This window comes from Grus americana, chromosome 1 (assembly GCF_028858705.1).
Source record: "Grus americana isolate bGruAme1 chromosome 1, bGruAme1.mat, whole genome shotgun sequence".
In the NCBI taxonomy this organism is placed as follows: Eukaryota; Metazoa; Chordata; class Aves; order Gruiformes; family Gruidae; genus Grus; species Grus americana.
Genome location: NC_072852.1, coordinates 71,308,586 through 71,323,063, shown reverse-complemented (window position 1 = coordinate 71,323,063; position 14,478 = coordinate 71,308,586). Strand labels below are relative to the sequence as shown.

General features: G+C 38.0%; 1 protein-coding gene across 11 annotated transcripts in view; it reads left to right on the top strand.

Moving 5' to 3' along the window:
* EPS8 (epidermal growth factor receptor pathway substrate 8) overlaps positions 1 to 14,478 on the top strand; it is a 139,986-nt gene that overhangs the window by 79,797 nt on the left and 45,711 nt on the right. For all 11 annotated transcript variants that reach the window (XM_054840450.1, XM_054840469.1, XM_054840432.1 and 8 more), the window contains 2 exons: positions 3,513 to 3,603; positions 4,676 to 4,749. In XM_054840450.1, coding sequence (XP_054696425.1) covers positions 3,542 to 3,603; positions 4,676 to 4,749 — 136 coding nt within the window. In that variant the 5' untranslated portion in view covers positions 3,513 to 3,541. The remainder of the gene's footprint in view (positions 1 to 3,512; positions 3,604 to 4,675; positions 4,750 to 14,478) is intronic.

Below are 14,478 nucleotides of genomic sequence, written 5' to 3'. Positions count from 1 at the left end.
TACTTTGGCATTTGGGCATTTTTTAAAATGAATATTTATGACCAATGTAATCATATTGTATACCGGTATACTGCTTGTGTTTGAGATTAGACCACCTGTAACTGTTGGCTGCTAAAAAAATGACTACTCTGTTACAAAGGCTGTACCCTTGTCACTTGTATTACTGCTTGCTATCAATATGCAAGAGTCCCTTCAAAAATAAAGCTGATGGCAGCATGATTTCATTCAGTCTCTGATACTGCTGGAAGAGGATTTGGTATTTATTTGGGTTTTTTGGAATTTCCTATTCATAATTATTTTCTTACTATTTTAATAATATATTTTAAGATAAATATCTTAATACTTATTATTTTAGCTATTTTCTTATTATTCTTTTCTTCATAAATACTTACTTAGTTTTTCCTGGTTTTAAATATTTCTTGTTCAGAGTAGGCATGATTTCTTTGCAGGATCCTAAGACAGACATGACCATTCTTGGGCACATTCACAAGTAAACTGTTGATACTTCAGGCCTACTTAAAGAGGGATCATACAGTTAATTTTGACGGATGTTTATGTTAAAGTCTAGGACACTAGTGTATGTTGCTGTGAACTGCTGGGCCGAGGTGAAAGGGAACATTAAAGAGGAAGTGGAATTTATTAATAGACTCCTGGATGACAACGGCTTCTCAGTGTGCACGGGTTGACTTTTGCTATGGGACTGGTTGTAAGAGATGAAAGAGCATCTGAGATGAGAAATACAGCAGAGAAGGCTGTACAAGTGAATAAATAATCAGTGAAGCATTGCACATCGTGTTATCCTTTTATGTTTTTTCCCTTCTCTCCATCATGCACTTAATAAAAAATTTAAAGTGCTTTCCTAAAACATTTTCTTTTGAAACATTTAGGTTGAAAGCGGTGAAATTGCCTGATAATTTTGTGGAATTAGGAGTAGCTTTTTGATGCTGTTATAAATATTGAGGACTAATTATAAATAATGACTGTAAAGAGTTTGTATTTGTATTTGGGAACTTTCTTGAACCAAGCGATAGAAGCATTGCATAGCCTCTTGAAACTGTCATCTCAAAATAGTTGTCTTGGCATTTCAAAAGCATTTGATTTTTTTTTTTTTTCCACAGTGGAAAAATTGCATGAGGGACAGGAAATATTGTTGGCTTTACTCAACTACCAAAAAGCAAGTGTGTTTTGTTTGCGTATCAGCTAAAACTCACTAAAACTTTTGTGCTTATTTGGCAGAACATGCTGCTTGCTTTTTTATTTTTTTTTTAAGACAGACAAAATTTCTGACCAGATTTTCACTATAACTTGACTAAAAATGTAATTTTAAAGCTTTTTATATTTACTCTGTGATGTTATGCCTTACAATGGTCCAGTATTTAGTCATGAGACATGTTTTCTTCCCCTAATGTGAAAATCTGATGTTGAGTTTCATTGCTGCTTTAAAACTCAGTGTGTTCTGCTAACTTCAAAGACTGAAGCTTTAAGTTCTAATATATTACATTCTTCTACTTAACAGATCTGTTTCACCACTTCCATAAAAATAAGTGGAGTACAAATAACAATCCAAGTATTTGTCAGATTAAGATATCAGAGGAGTGAAATCATTTTGAGAGGGTCTAAACCCAAGGTTTTTTCTAGATCTCGCTTTAAAGCAGGATGGTTGCGGATTTGTTGTAAATAGGGCTATGAAAAAGATCACAAATGATAAAAGGGTATGGCAAATAAAATTATTGAGCAATGGTTGCAGACAATAAGAATTAATAGCCAACAGGAAGTGTTGAAGAGCTTAATGGCAGCATGAGCTGGAGAAGAGCACTCTTGAGTAGCTCGGGTCCACGCAGTCACTGAAATGGAACAAGGAGTGCACAGTGACCTGGCAAATTCTGCTGAGAAAATGAATATTTTTATCCTTTCAAGTCATGGGACAATTTCAGGATGCTTCCTAAAGGTTGTAATTGCTAATGAGTTGATAAGAACTCGGCATGAATAGTCATTTATTGGAGATAGCTGCTAAGTACCGCACTCTATAAAAAGTGGCTTAGAGCAGCCAAGCAGGCTAATAAGTTGGATACGTGATATATTTGTGGAGATGTGCAGGAGAAATGGAAGTAAAATATGTCAGTAAAGATGTTTTGCAAGGAGCAATTAAAGATTGAAAAGAAAATTTAAAAAAAAAGAGATATTAAGCAAAATTCCCAAGTCTATGCTCACTAAAGGCAATACCACACTTTCACATGATTACATTTGGCATGGAACCAATACAGCTCAGTTCTAGTTAGCTTCGCTAACTGCATCTCAGGTAGGAGATGTCAGGTGGTCCTCAGAAAGGTATAAAACCAACTCTGTTCTCGGTACACATGACCCATACATCTCTTGAACTTACAGAAGACTTTAGAGCTGAGAACCGAATTTGATTTTGATTGTGTTTTTGCATGAACGAGGAAAGCAGTAGAACGTATGTGGATACAAACTACAGTATGTGCTGTAGATCAGTCGGCTGCTGCCTCTTTCTAAAACAGGAAGAGAACAGTTAAAGTGAGGTGGTAAGTTGCCTTAGTGGTTCAGAAGATAAGCTGGTTAGAAGGTGGCTCTAGTACAACAAAGCTGGTTGTGCTTACTTTGGAAATGGAGCTTTTGTTAGGTACAAATTTTATTTGAAGTACTTTTGACTATTTTGCAGAGGTAAATCTTTTTTCTATTTAATGACTAAGATGTAGGGAAATATTCAAATATATATTATCCGTATATTTCTAATTCAAAGAATATTTTCCCATGGTAAACTTGAATAGAGATTTGTTAATTTCTACTGGATTATGAAAGTCACTTTCTTTTAATTTAAATGGGCATGTTATTAAAGGGAGAAAGCCTTCTTTTAACTTCTTCATCATAGCTTTTTCAGTGTTGCTGTTACATGAGAAGTTTCATTTGGTATGCCAAACTTTCAGGATGTTAAATGCTGCTTAAAAAAAAGGGTTGTTTTTTTTTTTAAGTCCCAAAATAGCTAACCAAGTTTCCTTTTGTGCTAACAATTGTGTTTTGTTTTGATAATGCATCTTTCTAACAATTCAGCTGATAAGTTTCATAGAAAATGTATCAAAAGGTCATTTCAAAAGTTTCATTTGAAAGAAATTAATTGACAGTTAAAATCAAGCACGCTTGACTATTAAAGTTGCCATTTGGAACATCTTGTTCACTTCTGCGGTAGATGTTGTTCTTTGTTTAGTCAGCCTTCTATTTCTAAAGCTATTCCTAAAGACCATTGTATCAATAATAATGGCTTTGTTCACTAAATTATAAATTATTTGAAGCAATAACTATCAAATTGCAATTGGGAGAAGTTCCATAATGGGTCTTTAAGGCATCACTGCAATGCAAATAATAACAATTGAGCTTGTTGATGCAATTCCTTTCCCATTTCAACCATAATTTTCTCATTAGGTTTGTATTACATCTGTATTAAACCTTCATCTTTTAAGAGACTTCAATTCATATGCTGTTGTTTCTTTTCCCAGATCGTTTCCCTCAGTAAGTGACAATAAGAATGAATGGGCATATACCAAACACCCCTCCCGGTGGATACGGAAGTTATTTTCCTCAAATGAAGTAAGGTTATGCCTTTGATTTTCTTTTTATGGGCAAAAAATAGTGTTGTATTTTCTTCTTTACATTTTCATTTCAGATAGAGCTATAATCATTAGATCCCATCAGAATAATACAAAGGCAGTTTCTGTAAAAGAATGTGCAGTTTCCAAACCTTGTAACCAAACTGACAGATATCATCTGACTGATTTTTGTATTAGTGTAAGGGTAAAGCTGTATTACTGAATGAAATCATCTGGAACAGAAAAATGAATTGCTGTAGCCATAACATACTTAATACATTACTTGGAGAGATCTTTGTATGCCTGAAATGTTTACAATTAGCTCTGAGTGAATGCATTTTTATGCATAAAAGATGAGGCTTCTCTTTCCATCTGTGAGAAAATATTGTTTCCCAGTAAACAGAACTGAGCAACTGTTACCTGAAAGTGTTACCTTGCCTGAGATAAGAGGATGCTCCCTGTGTGGGAAGCATGGCACGATGCTCACTCGCAGCACTAATGAGAATTGACCTAATCTGATGCCAAAAAACATGTATTCCTGTATGGAGCAGGGCATTGTGTTGTCATCTGCTTCTCATATTGTTGTCCCTTTAAAGTGCGTTTGTATACGACTCATTCTTCTTGTTACACTAGTAGGAAGTTGGGCTGTCTTCTCATTTGTTGTAGGCAATGACAGTCTTTTTAAGTCTCTTATGAAAAGCAGTTAAAATTGTTCAAAACAATTAACACACTTGTATGCAGGAAAACCCCCAAAATTCTGCCAAATCTTTGCCATAGTTGTTATTCTTATTATAATATATTGATTGCTCACATTATGGTAGTATCTATGTGTATACTAGGCCCCTGTTGCTTGTGATGTTGTATTAATGCCACAAAAAAATCACTCAGAAGGGCTTCCAGCCTAGAGTGAAACATACTTCATTGTATTCACAAACAAATAGCCAGTATCGTTACCTCCGTTAGTAACATTGTAGGTATGTGTAGCCCTGTATAAGGGGAGGGTTCTTTTCAATGCCTGTTTCTGTGTGGCAAATACGTCTATACAGAAGTTAACCAGAAATGTTTTCTTCCAGTGGCTATGGTTCCCCAACATTTGCTCAGGCAGAGAGGGAGCAGAATTCAAGAACAAGTGCGAAAGCTCTTTATGGTAAGGTGGTATGAAGTCTCTAAACATTTATGTTAAAATTGTTGTTTAAAATACTGATTGTGATGTCATGGTGAAAATATTTTAGGCATATAAATCTGAAACTGTATGTACATATACACGTGCGTGTATAAACAAAATTAAAGAACAAAGTTATTTCATTCCTACTAAAACTAACTAGGCTAGCTAGAAAATCTTTTTACGGTTTAGCAAGCGGAGAACTCCCACCTGCTATTTTTAAGGCAGCAATGTATAAAGCATTTATCACAAAACTAAGAGTGATCCTATAGCTAAGGTATGTAGCAGGGAGAAGGCATTCAGGGGTCTAGCTGTGCTATAGGTTTGATTCATGACCTGTGTCTCCCCCTGCCCCCCCAACTTTATCCCCTGCTAGCAGAAAAGGAATTTACAATATTATTCTTTTTGACACAAGGATTTAATGGAAATTAGATTTGATGTAACAGATTTGGAGCCTTACTTGACCTGCTATTTTCAACAGGCTTTGTGACTGTCAGATGTGATGTTACCTATAAATACCTAAGCGCTGTTGCACTTACCAACTACAGATGCTAGTATTTGTCCTGGCTGTATATGCTACTCTCTAGCCCATGGCCAAATCACTGTGGAGGCAGAATGTAGTCATGTTCTTTGCCAGCCAAATTGCACTGTTTCCTGGTCGTCCACCTCCAATGCGAATACATCCTGCTGATATCTGTGCTGGTAATAGAAATACAAGTGGCAATGAAGCCGAGAGATGTTCTGCTGTGTAAATCTGTGCCTGTTGTTAAATGTTCTTTTGAAAGTCAGTGCAACTGATAAGATTGGAAGAAGGAGGTTTGCAGTGAGAACCCAGTCCTGTGGAGGACCCCTTATGCCTCAGCCTGCTTTCCTTTGTTGTGTCTACCACCTCTTCTGCAGGTTAATAAACCAGAAAGCTCAAAGAGCAGTGGCTGGTAACTGCAACATCCTTAGTAGTAACTCATTTTTCCTCTCTCCTGTTTTGGGTGGAGGGATGGCTGGGAGTGACCTCAGGAATTAGGGGTGTGAGGGCAGAATGCTTTGTGGCATTAGAACAGCGTTAACTTTGCCCTTGGAAGGATAGCCTTCAGGCCTTGAGTTTGGTTACTCGCCCGTGAGCCAGAAAAGAACTTTGTATTGGTTGCCTTGTTGGCTTTCAAACAGCTTTGAAATTCATGAGGCTTAAAGCCTAAGAGGGAGATGGGAAGTCTCCTAGCTTTCTATCCTCTGAAAAGAGGAGTGATATGAAAAAGCTGATGTGGTCTGGTGGTTCAAGGCACTGTGCTAGAGTGGTGTGGAGGTCCACTTCTAGAAAAATCAGCTAAGACAGAAGTAAAAACCATTTGAAACATTTGCCATTTAAAAATGATGTTGCATATGAGTCATTCTAAGTTTAAATTTATCTTTTTTAGTGGTATGCTACGAAAGTCAGTCACTTGGCATAGTATTGCAGGAACTGCAACTAAGGAAAATTCTGAAGTGATAGTTTTTAACAATGGTTTCTGCATCCTGTATGGGTTCACTCGACAAACTGATTACACGTGTTGACAGAAATAATAGGTGGTAACAGAAACCAGCAAGAGACGTTGCGAAAAACTCTTAGCAGATTATTTCTTTATGAGACGTTATGAGAGCGTTTCGCTTTTCTTTTTCATTTTTTATCATTATCATAGTTTTTCAAGAGTATATGATTTGAACAGTGTGGCAGTATCAGTGTCTTAACCATGTCCTTTAATCTTTGTGGGCTGTTAAAATAATACCTCTCTGTGCTTTTTCATATCAAGCATGTCATGGGATAGTCATATGTCAGGAGAAGATAGGGACAAGTGAGTAAATTTGAGCTATATAATCATAAACGGCCTTTTAACTGCTAAAATACTTAATTGAATTCAGGTACTAATTGAAAATGCTTGCCATATTACTGCTGCATGGTGGCTCCTGTAAAATGAATTGTTGATCTTGGTTCACTTCCATCGCTAGTAGATATATCACAAAACTGTAGTTGTAGTTGCCAGGAACTGAATGAAGTAGAAGACTCAATTATCCTGGAGCTCCGAGTAAAGATATATTGGCACAGCTTTTAGAGAGGAATTTGCATATTTTACTGCTTCTGCTCTGTTTTGTATGCATAAAGAACTAGGCTGTCAGTATCACCAATGTATGAACTGGAAAAAACAAGGAAAACACCTAAAACCTTTCTCAAATTCAGGGCAATTATTTTTCCTTTCCTTTCTTTTCTTTTCTTTTTTTTTTTTTTTTTTTTTTTTTTATTTTAGCAACCATGTTACTATTCTGCTGCATTCTTCCTTTGTGATGTTAGGGATTTTTGTGTATGCTGTCCCAAGGCAGGTAGGAGACAGTTAAGTGATACTGGAATTGTTAAAATGTGTTAAAAATGCTTATTATAAAATACTTTATTTATAATTAATAGCTAACTTAAGTATTTTAGTTGAGATCCATGAGACTCGAAGCCTATAAAGCAGATTGGAGGTATCCTAGCTTTCTCTTTATATTTTATATTATGTACCTGTATACTAAATGTACGTTTTGTTTATGTAAATACTTAAAGCTCATGTATTTAATAGATTCACTTACAGATATTGGAAAATATATGTATAATTTTACTGTAAAAATAAAATGGACCATGTAGGGGTTTTTTGTTTTATTAAAATGTGACAATGTAATGTTAGCAGCAAACTTTGTTCATGACAAACTTCCTTTTCTTGAAAGACTTTTGAATGTCATTCGAACTAAAGCATCGGTCCATGGGTATCAACAACTGAAAATCATACCTTGGTTCCTCTGTAAACTCTTGATCTTGAACTCAATTTCTGCCAAGCACAGTAAAGACTAAAAAAATTAAGAATAATAATAGTAATATGTATGTATATTTAGGTGTGTATATATGCTATGGCATGAAGTTTATCTGTTGAGTCTTAGTGCAAAGGTGATTCATGATCATTCAGTGCTTCACCTGTCAGGCAGAAGGTTGACCACAGTGCCAGTGGGAAAGGAGGCTGGAGTTTTATTGGTGTTACAAACAGTTCAGTTAAAAACTAGACCAGAGCCATCGCTATCTCTGATGCGATTATCTGATAGCAAAAACTTCTTTGCAACTGCCTTTTTTTTTTGGTGTGTCAAATAATCCCTTTGTTTTCACTCATTTCCTTCCCGAAATGAACTGTTTTCTATTTGCATAATAAATCTCTCACTGAACTCGGAGGGAAGATGTCCTCTACACATTCTTACAGGGTTTATTTCATTATTTACTTCCTGATCTTTCCATCTGAAATGGGTTTTGGCTCATACTGTCATCTGTTGTTCTAGCATTGGCTTCTCCATCTGTCTTCTGCAGCTCTGCTTGTGGGTAGACGTGCAGCATCAGTCGGCGCCAACAGCCAGGGCTGTGCTGGGGGTTTGCCAGCAAGTGACGCAGTGTGGAGCAGCCCCTTTCCCCAGGAGTAGCGAGCTAGTGGTTTACCCCAAATTGTTAGATTATTATACAGCACAGAATTGAAAGATGTTACTAAAATTGTCTTCACACCGCATCAGAACAGACTGGGTGTTTTATACATTGTGTTTATATTCCCATGGCTGTGATTAGGTGCTAGCAGTGAAATTGCGTGTGTATATTTGCATTGCTCAAATACTTCATTCAAGCAAGAACTGTAGTGTAATAAATTCAAGGAAATCACAAGTAGATCATAGACTAGGTAAATGAGTCCATTAAAAGAAGCCATCCATGTAGCATGCTTGTGTTATTTGATACCTGAATGAATTAAACTGACAATTGACTTCTAAACAATACCGTTTCTCTGATAGCTAGTTCCACTTAGCCATCACGCAGAAGCTTGTGGCACAAATCACAGAATCATAGAATGGTTTGGGTTGGAAGGGACCTCAAAGATCATCTAGTTCCAACCCCCCTGCCATGGGCAGGGACACCCTCCGCTAGACCAGGTTGCCCAAAGCCCCATCCAACCTGGTCTTAAACACTTCTAGGGATGGGGCATCCACAGCTTCTCTGGGCAACCTATTCCAGTGCCTCACCACCCTCACAGTAAAGAATTTCTTCCTAATATCTAATCTATATCTACTCTTTCAGTTTAAAACCATTACCCCTTCTCCTGTCACTGTATGCCCTTGTAAACAGTCCTTCTCCAGCTTTTGAAAAGTGGAGTATCTCTGAAAGTGATAGTGTGCTTCTCTCTTAATGAGATTTGTTTTGAACTCAACTTTTGACCTTTCTACCCAGATGTGTAGGTCACATCTCCTGCACTTTGCTCTCAGTCTCAAGTTGAGTTTTTCCAGCTGCTGCAATACATTCTTAAAGGGGTGTAAGCAGTCGGTCCAATGCAAACCACAAATATACAATAGTAAACTAAGTACTGTTTTTTTCTGCTTGATGATGTGCGTCAATAATTTATATTGTCACTCCAGGATTTTTAGGACAGCTTTTTAGGGAGACTCTTAATCCGAATCCGTCTCCTCATGGATTGCCATCAGATTTCAGAGCTTTGTCTCTTTGCACTTTGTACAGACATTTTCCAATTTGGCTATGGAAAGGGAAGGTGGGATCCACCACTGTCCTTTGCACTACCATCACCATAGCACTGATAACATTTATTACATCTGGCCTATGCAGTTATTTGTAAGACATCTGTAGAAGTTTAGGCATCAGATTCCTCATTTCTGTTTTAGGCTTTTAGAAACTGAAAATTTGTTGTGCCTAAAGGTACCCTCACCCTAACCAGCACCACCCATGCTTCAGGTCATCTTGTTAAGACCCAGGCTGAGATCTTTTGATTTTGTTCAGAATTTTCCCTAACTAGGTAAAGAATTAGATTTCTCTTGCTGTGATACATTTATCTGTGTAGTCTTCTGGACAGTGGCACACACCCAGGCTATGGTTAGAGTTTATCAAGCAGTTTTCTAATTTGCTATATTGCTGCACCCTGTTCCAGCTGGAAAATGGGTGAGACAAGACTCTAACTTTAGCTATGCCAGGTGCTGTTCATAGCTCTGCCTCAAGGGACCTTGAACCACACCAGTGTTTCTGTCTGAAACTGTGGAATAGTTGCCTTTCGAAGGTATGAAATAGTTCTTCACAGAAATAACTGGGGAGAGCACAGAGTTCTTATTGTAGGGAGGACAAGGAAGAGAATGAGTGATGGCAATCTCAAGTCCTGTTTTTCTGTATCATGTACTTTCTAGTGTATTCTTGGCTTGGCTAAAAATCTTTGGTCAAGAGGTCAGTTCAGTTTTTTCCTGGTGTTTTGCCTGCTTCCAAAATTGGTATGAAATCAGTACCTTTTCACATCCTTTTGAAACCAGAAACTTGGTCCATTCCTAATGATTGGTGAATTTCGTAAGTTCACAATGACATAAACAGCAGTAGCATCTCTGCACATCAGACAGGAGAAAGAGTATTACTTTCTGTGGATCAATGTTTGTGTTCCTTTGAAATGTTTAGTAGCTAGTAGATCTTATAGTCAGGACCTATGAGTGAAATGCTGTGCTGCTTTTAAGTATATTGCCCTTGCCTTGTGAGACATTTTATTTTGCTCAGATTCCTCTGGGCTGCCTTTGCTATAGACTGTGATTAAGAATTTAATTTAAGTGTCTTCTGCCATGATCGGTTTTTTTTATTTTTTTTTTCCTTTATCAGAGGGAAAATACTTTAGGTAAATTGTGTACAGTGTATCAGCAGGGTTTGAGCTAACTACTGTATTAAGACTGCACTGTATTTTACAGGTTGAATGTAAGAGCTGCAGTAAGTAGAGTAAATAGAAAAAACTCAATAGTTTTCCTACTTTTATTCATCCTTTGATAGTTTTATACATCCTATCTGGAAGTCTCTGTTGTAGAATTTCACTGTAGCTTCCATAACTCTCTTCGTGCATGAAGGGACTCATGAGAGGCTGAGATTGATCAGGAGGATTAGGAGTGAAATGAAGAATACAAAACTTTTTTCTTTTTTTTTCAGTGGCAGGGGTTGACCCCAGCCCGCAGCTAAGGACCCACCCAGTTGCTTGCTCATTCGTCCTGTCTCCTCCCTGTAGCAGGATAGGGGAGAGAATCAGAAGAGCAAAAGCAAGGGAAAAACTGATGGATCAAGATAAAGACAGCTTAAGTGAAAGAAAGAGGAGGGAGAAAAAAAAAAAAAATTAAAAAAGCCTGAATAACACAAAGGCAAACACTCGCCACTTCCTGCAAGCAGACCAATGTCCAGACAGTCTCTGAGCAAGGACTACTTTGGAAAGACTACCTGCCAGTTTTATTGCTGAGCATGGCATTGTACGGTATGGAACATCCCTTTGGTCAGTTGGAGTCAGCTGTCCCAGTTGCATCCCCTCCCAACCTCTTGTGCACCCCCAGTCTACTCACTGAGGCAGCAGAGTGAGAAATAGAGAAGGCTTTCATGCTGTTCAGCAACAGCTAAAACATCCCTGTGTTATCAACCCTGGTTTGGTCACAAATCCAAAACACAGCATTATACAGGCTGCTGTGAAGAAAATTAACTCCATCTCAGCCAGACCTAGTATGTTCAGTAAGTCAGCAAATTCTGTTGCTCATTTTCAATAGTAGGGTATGAGTTACTTGCATTTGAATGTCATGTAATAAGGCAACAGGCATTTTTAGGGTTTCTGTAAAAGCAGTCAGATTAATATTGAAGAATAATAATCAGCCACAATGATATGTGGAAGAGTTGAGGAGATAGAAGCTACCTTTCCAGAAGAATGGCAATGGGTGACTCTGTAGGAAAAGAAGGAAAATAAGGAGCTATATGTGGATGACAGACTGTGAGAGTTATGTCCTTGGATATATCTGACTTGGAAGCGGAAATGTGGAAGTGTAGGAAGAAACAGCAGATTCTTGTGTCATCTGGGTAGAGAAGGACACAGAACAGGTTTGCAGGTTTATATCAGTTTTGCTAGAAGTTCAAGGCAGTGGAGCACATCAGCAGAAGGGGGTGCAAAAGGTTTGTGTCCTCCTTTCTGAGGGCAAGGTGAGGACTTGTGAAGGTTTGTAGGTAGAATCCAGGACATGAGCCAGGCACTAGGAGAAAGTAGAGGCCATGGTTTAGTTTTGAGCTACTGGCAAAAACCATAGGAAAGGGGATGCATTCTAGATGCCAATCTTTTTCCTCTTTCCTTCCCCTCTTTCCTTATTTTTTCTTTATTTTCTTTTGTCTTTGTGTTATGTTTATATTATCATGGGGGGGACTTTATTCATTCTTCCCTCAGTGCAATTTATGCCAGACACCCAGGAAAACCATCTCTCGGGGAGCCTGGGTTATTAGCAGCTGTGTTTTCCCCGTATGGGAAAGAAGACCCACTTTCTAACTATTGAATTGTGAAAGAGTTGAAAAACAAGGGTTGAGGGAAAACCCTTCCAGAAGTGATGGAAGAATTTTGCCTGATGCTAGAGTACTTATTAAAAGATGTATTTTGACAAACGAATAATTTCAGGATGGAGTGGTTACCTGTAATATCTACCTCTAGCTCCTCTATAGCAGTGTTGACAACATTCACAGCTGCTCTAGGCTCCTTCTTAGCTCATCCAAAATGACTAAAAGATGCAGCACTGAGCAGTAATTAAGAGCTTGTGAGGTAACATTTCTTTTTTTTTTTGATTCAGTCTGTAACTGCAACAAGACTTGGAAGGCTCCCCAGTTTTAGTTTGCATGCTTCATTGCAGAGTTTACATTGCATCACTTTCTTGGACTCCCAGAAAAGGGAGTCTCCAGGTCTGCATAAGTGACATACGTTACATGGTGGTTTTGGTAGAAAGGCCTGTGGGATAACAAAAAATGGTGGTCGAAGCCCCAAGCCTGTCAGTGTTTAAGAGGCATTTGGACAATGCCCTTAACAGCGTACTTTAACTTTTGGTCACTGCTGAAGTGGTCAGGCAGTTGGACTAGATGATAGTTGTAGGCCCCTTCCAACGGAAATATAATATTCTATTCTATTCTGTGATAACTTGGATCTCTAGCAGGTTCTAATAATCATTCTACCTGGATTAAAGAAATGGGTAAATAGTAATTGTTGCTGAACTTAGTATGGACCATCAGTTGTTGCGGTGACCATACTTTTTGTTTATTAATGTAAACATGGATTGACTTTTGCTAATTGGAAATCTTGTTGAAGTTCTTGTTGCCGTCCTGTTGTAATTAAGAATGCAGAACTTGAGGGGCTCTCCTTGGCTCTGAAGTGTAGGCAACCACAGCTTTTATTCAGAAAGTTCTATCTCTTATATAAACACTATTGTTCTCACCGTGACGGTGTGTTGAAAACCTTGCCATCTGTCCATTGTGAGTGTTGTGCTGCTCTCTGGAAGAGGATGTGTTAATCAGTCCTACGAATGGTTTTGGATATCCTGTCTTAACACAGGACAAAGTCTCTGTGAAGCAACTCTTGCAAAAGTTACTTGCTGCTTTTTAATTCCTTTGGAGCCTCTACATATGCCAAGATTTCTTTGTTTATTTAAAACCACTCCAACTCTTATTGTTTGCAGGATTTATAAATCTTACAGTGGATGTAAAATTTCTTATCCTAGTTTAAGTTGATATCATTAAAAACTAATACTTTTGTTCACCTAAAAAAAGATAGTAACAGTCAAAGCTGAATGATGCATTATTAATCGAAAAAAGTGACTTATATTTTTAAGCATGTATTCTTTCTTACTGGACAGCATTTAGCTATCATTTACAGTCCATAACAGAAGACTGGTAACTGATCCCCTTGGAGATGTAAATAATTCTATGGAGTTAAACTAGATACTGCTTTTCAATTCCCTTGTTTTGTTAGGAACAGACGGACTTTACTTCTTCAGATCGTCATCAAAACAAAAAAAGAAAGGTAGCAAATCAGACAGTATTGCTTTACTGACTGTTTTGTTGGGGTGTGCATGTGTGTGTGTCTCTATTGTGGTTAAAAAGGAAATTAACAAAAAAAAAAAGCCCTTTAAGTAACAAGCTGCAAAAGCAGAAATGGTAGTTACAGTTGGAATCAATGGAGATCCTCTGCCCTGGCATTTCAGAATAACGGATAATTAAATTAAGACATGTATTATTTTAAAATATTCACACACCTACTTACAAATTCTGATAATCCATGGCGTTCTTGAATTTGCCTGATTGCACTGTACACTTCTCTTGCTAAAGCAAGCTGAGTAGCTGCTGTGCAGTAGCAGGATGGCTCTGTTGCATGAGCAGTGTTTGTCACCATGGGAGGGAGGCCTCAAGCCAGCGAGGGATTTCAGAAGCTGTATTGGTTTCGTAAAAGTCACTGAAAACTGGAGAGATAAATGGGCTTGTTTATAAAAGGTGACAAATACTTCTACGGGTGACACCTCAAAATAAGGGCACTTCTGTATCTGTGTCGTGATTTAACCCGGCTAAAACAACCACACAGCCATTTGCTCACTCCACCCCCCAGTGGGATGGGGGAGAGAACTAAAAAGGAGGAAAAAAAAAAAAAAGGAAAAACTCATGGATGGAGATAAAGACAGTTTAATAGGACAGAAAAGGAAGACGATGATGGTGATGATACAAGAATATACAAAACAAATTATCAACAGCACAATTTCTCACCACACCAGAGACGATGCTCAGCTAGTTCCCTAGCCACCCCACCTCCTGGCTTACCCCCCAGTTATATATGGAGCATGAGGTCATATGGTATGGAAAATCCCTTTGGCCAGTTTGGGTCA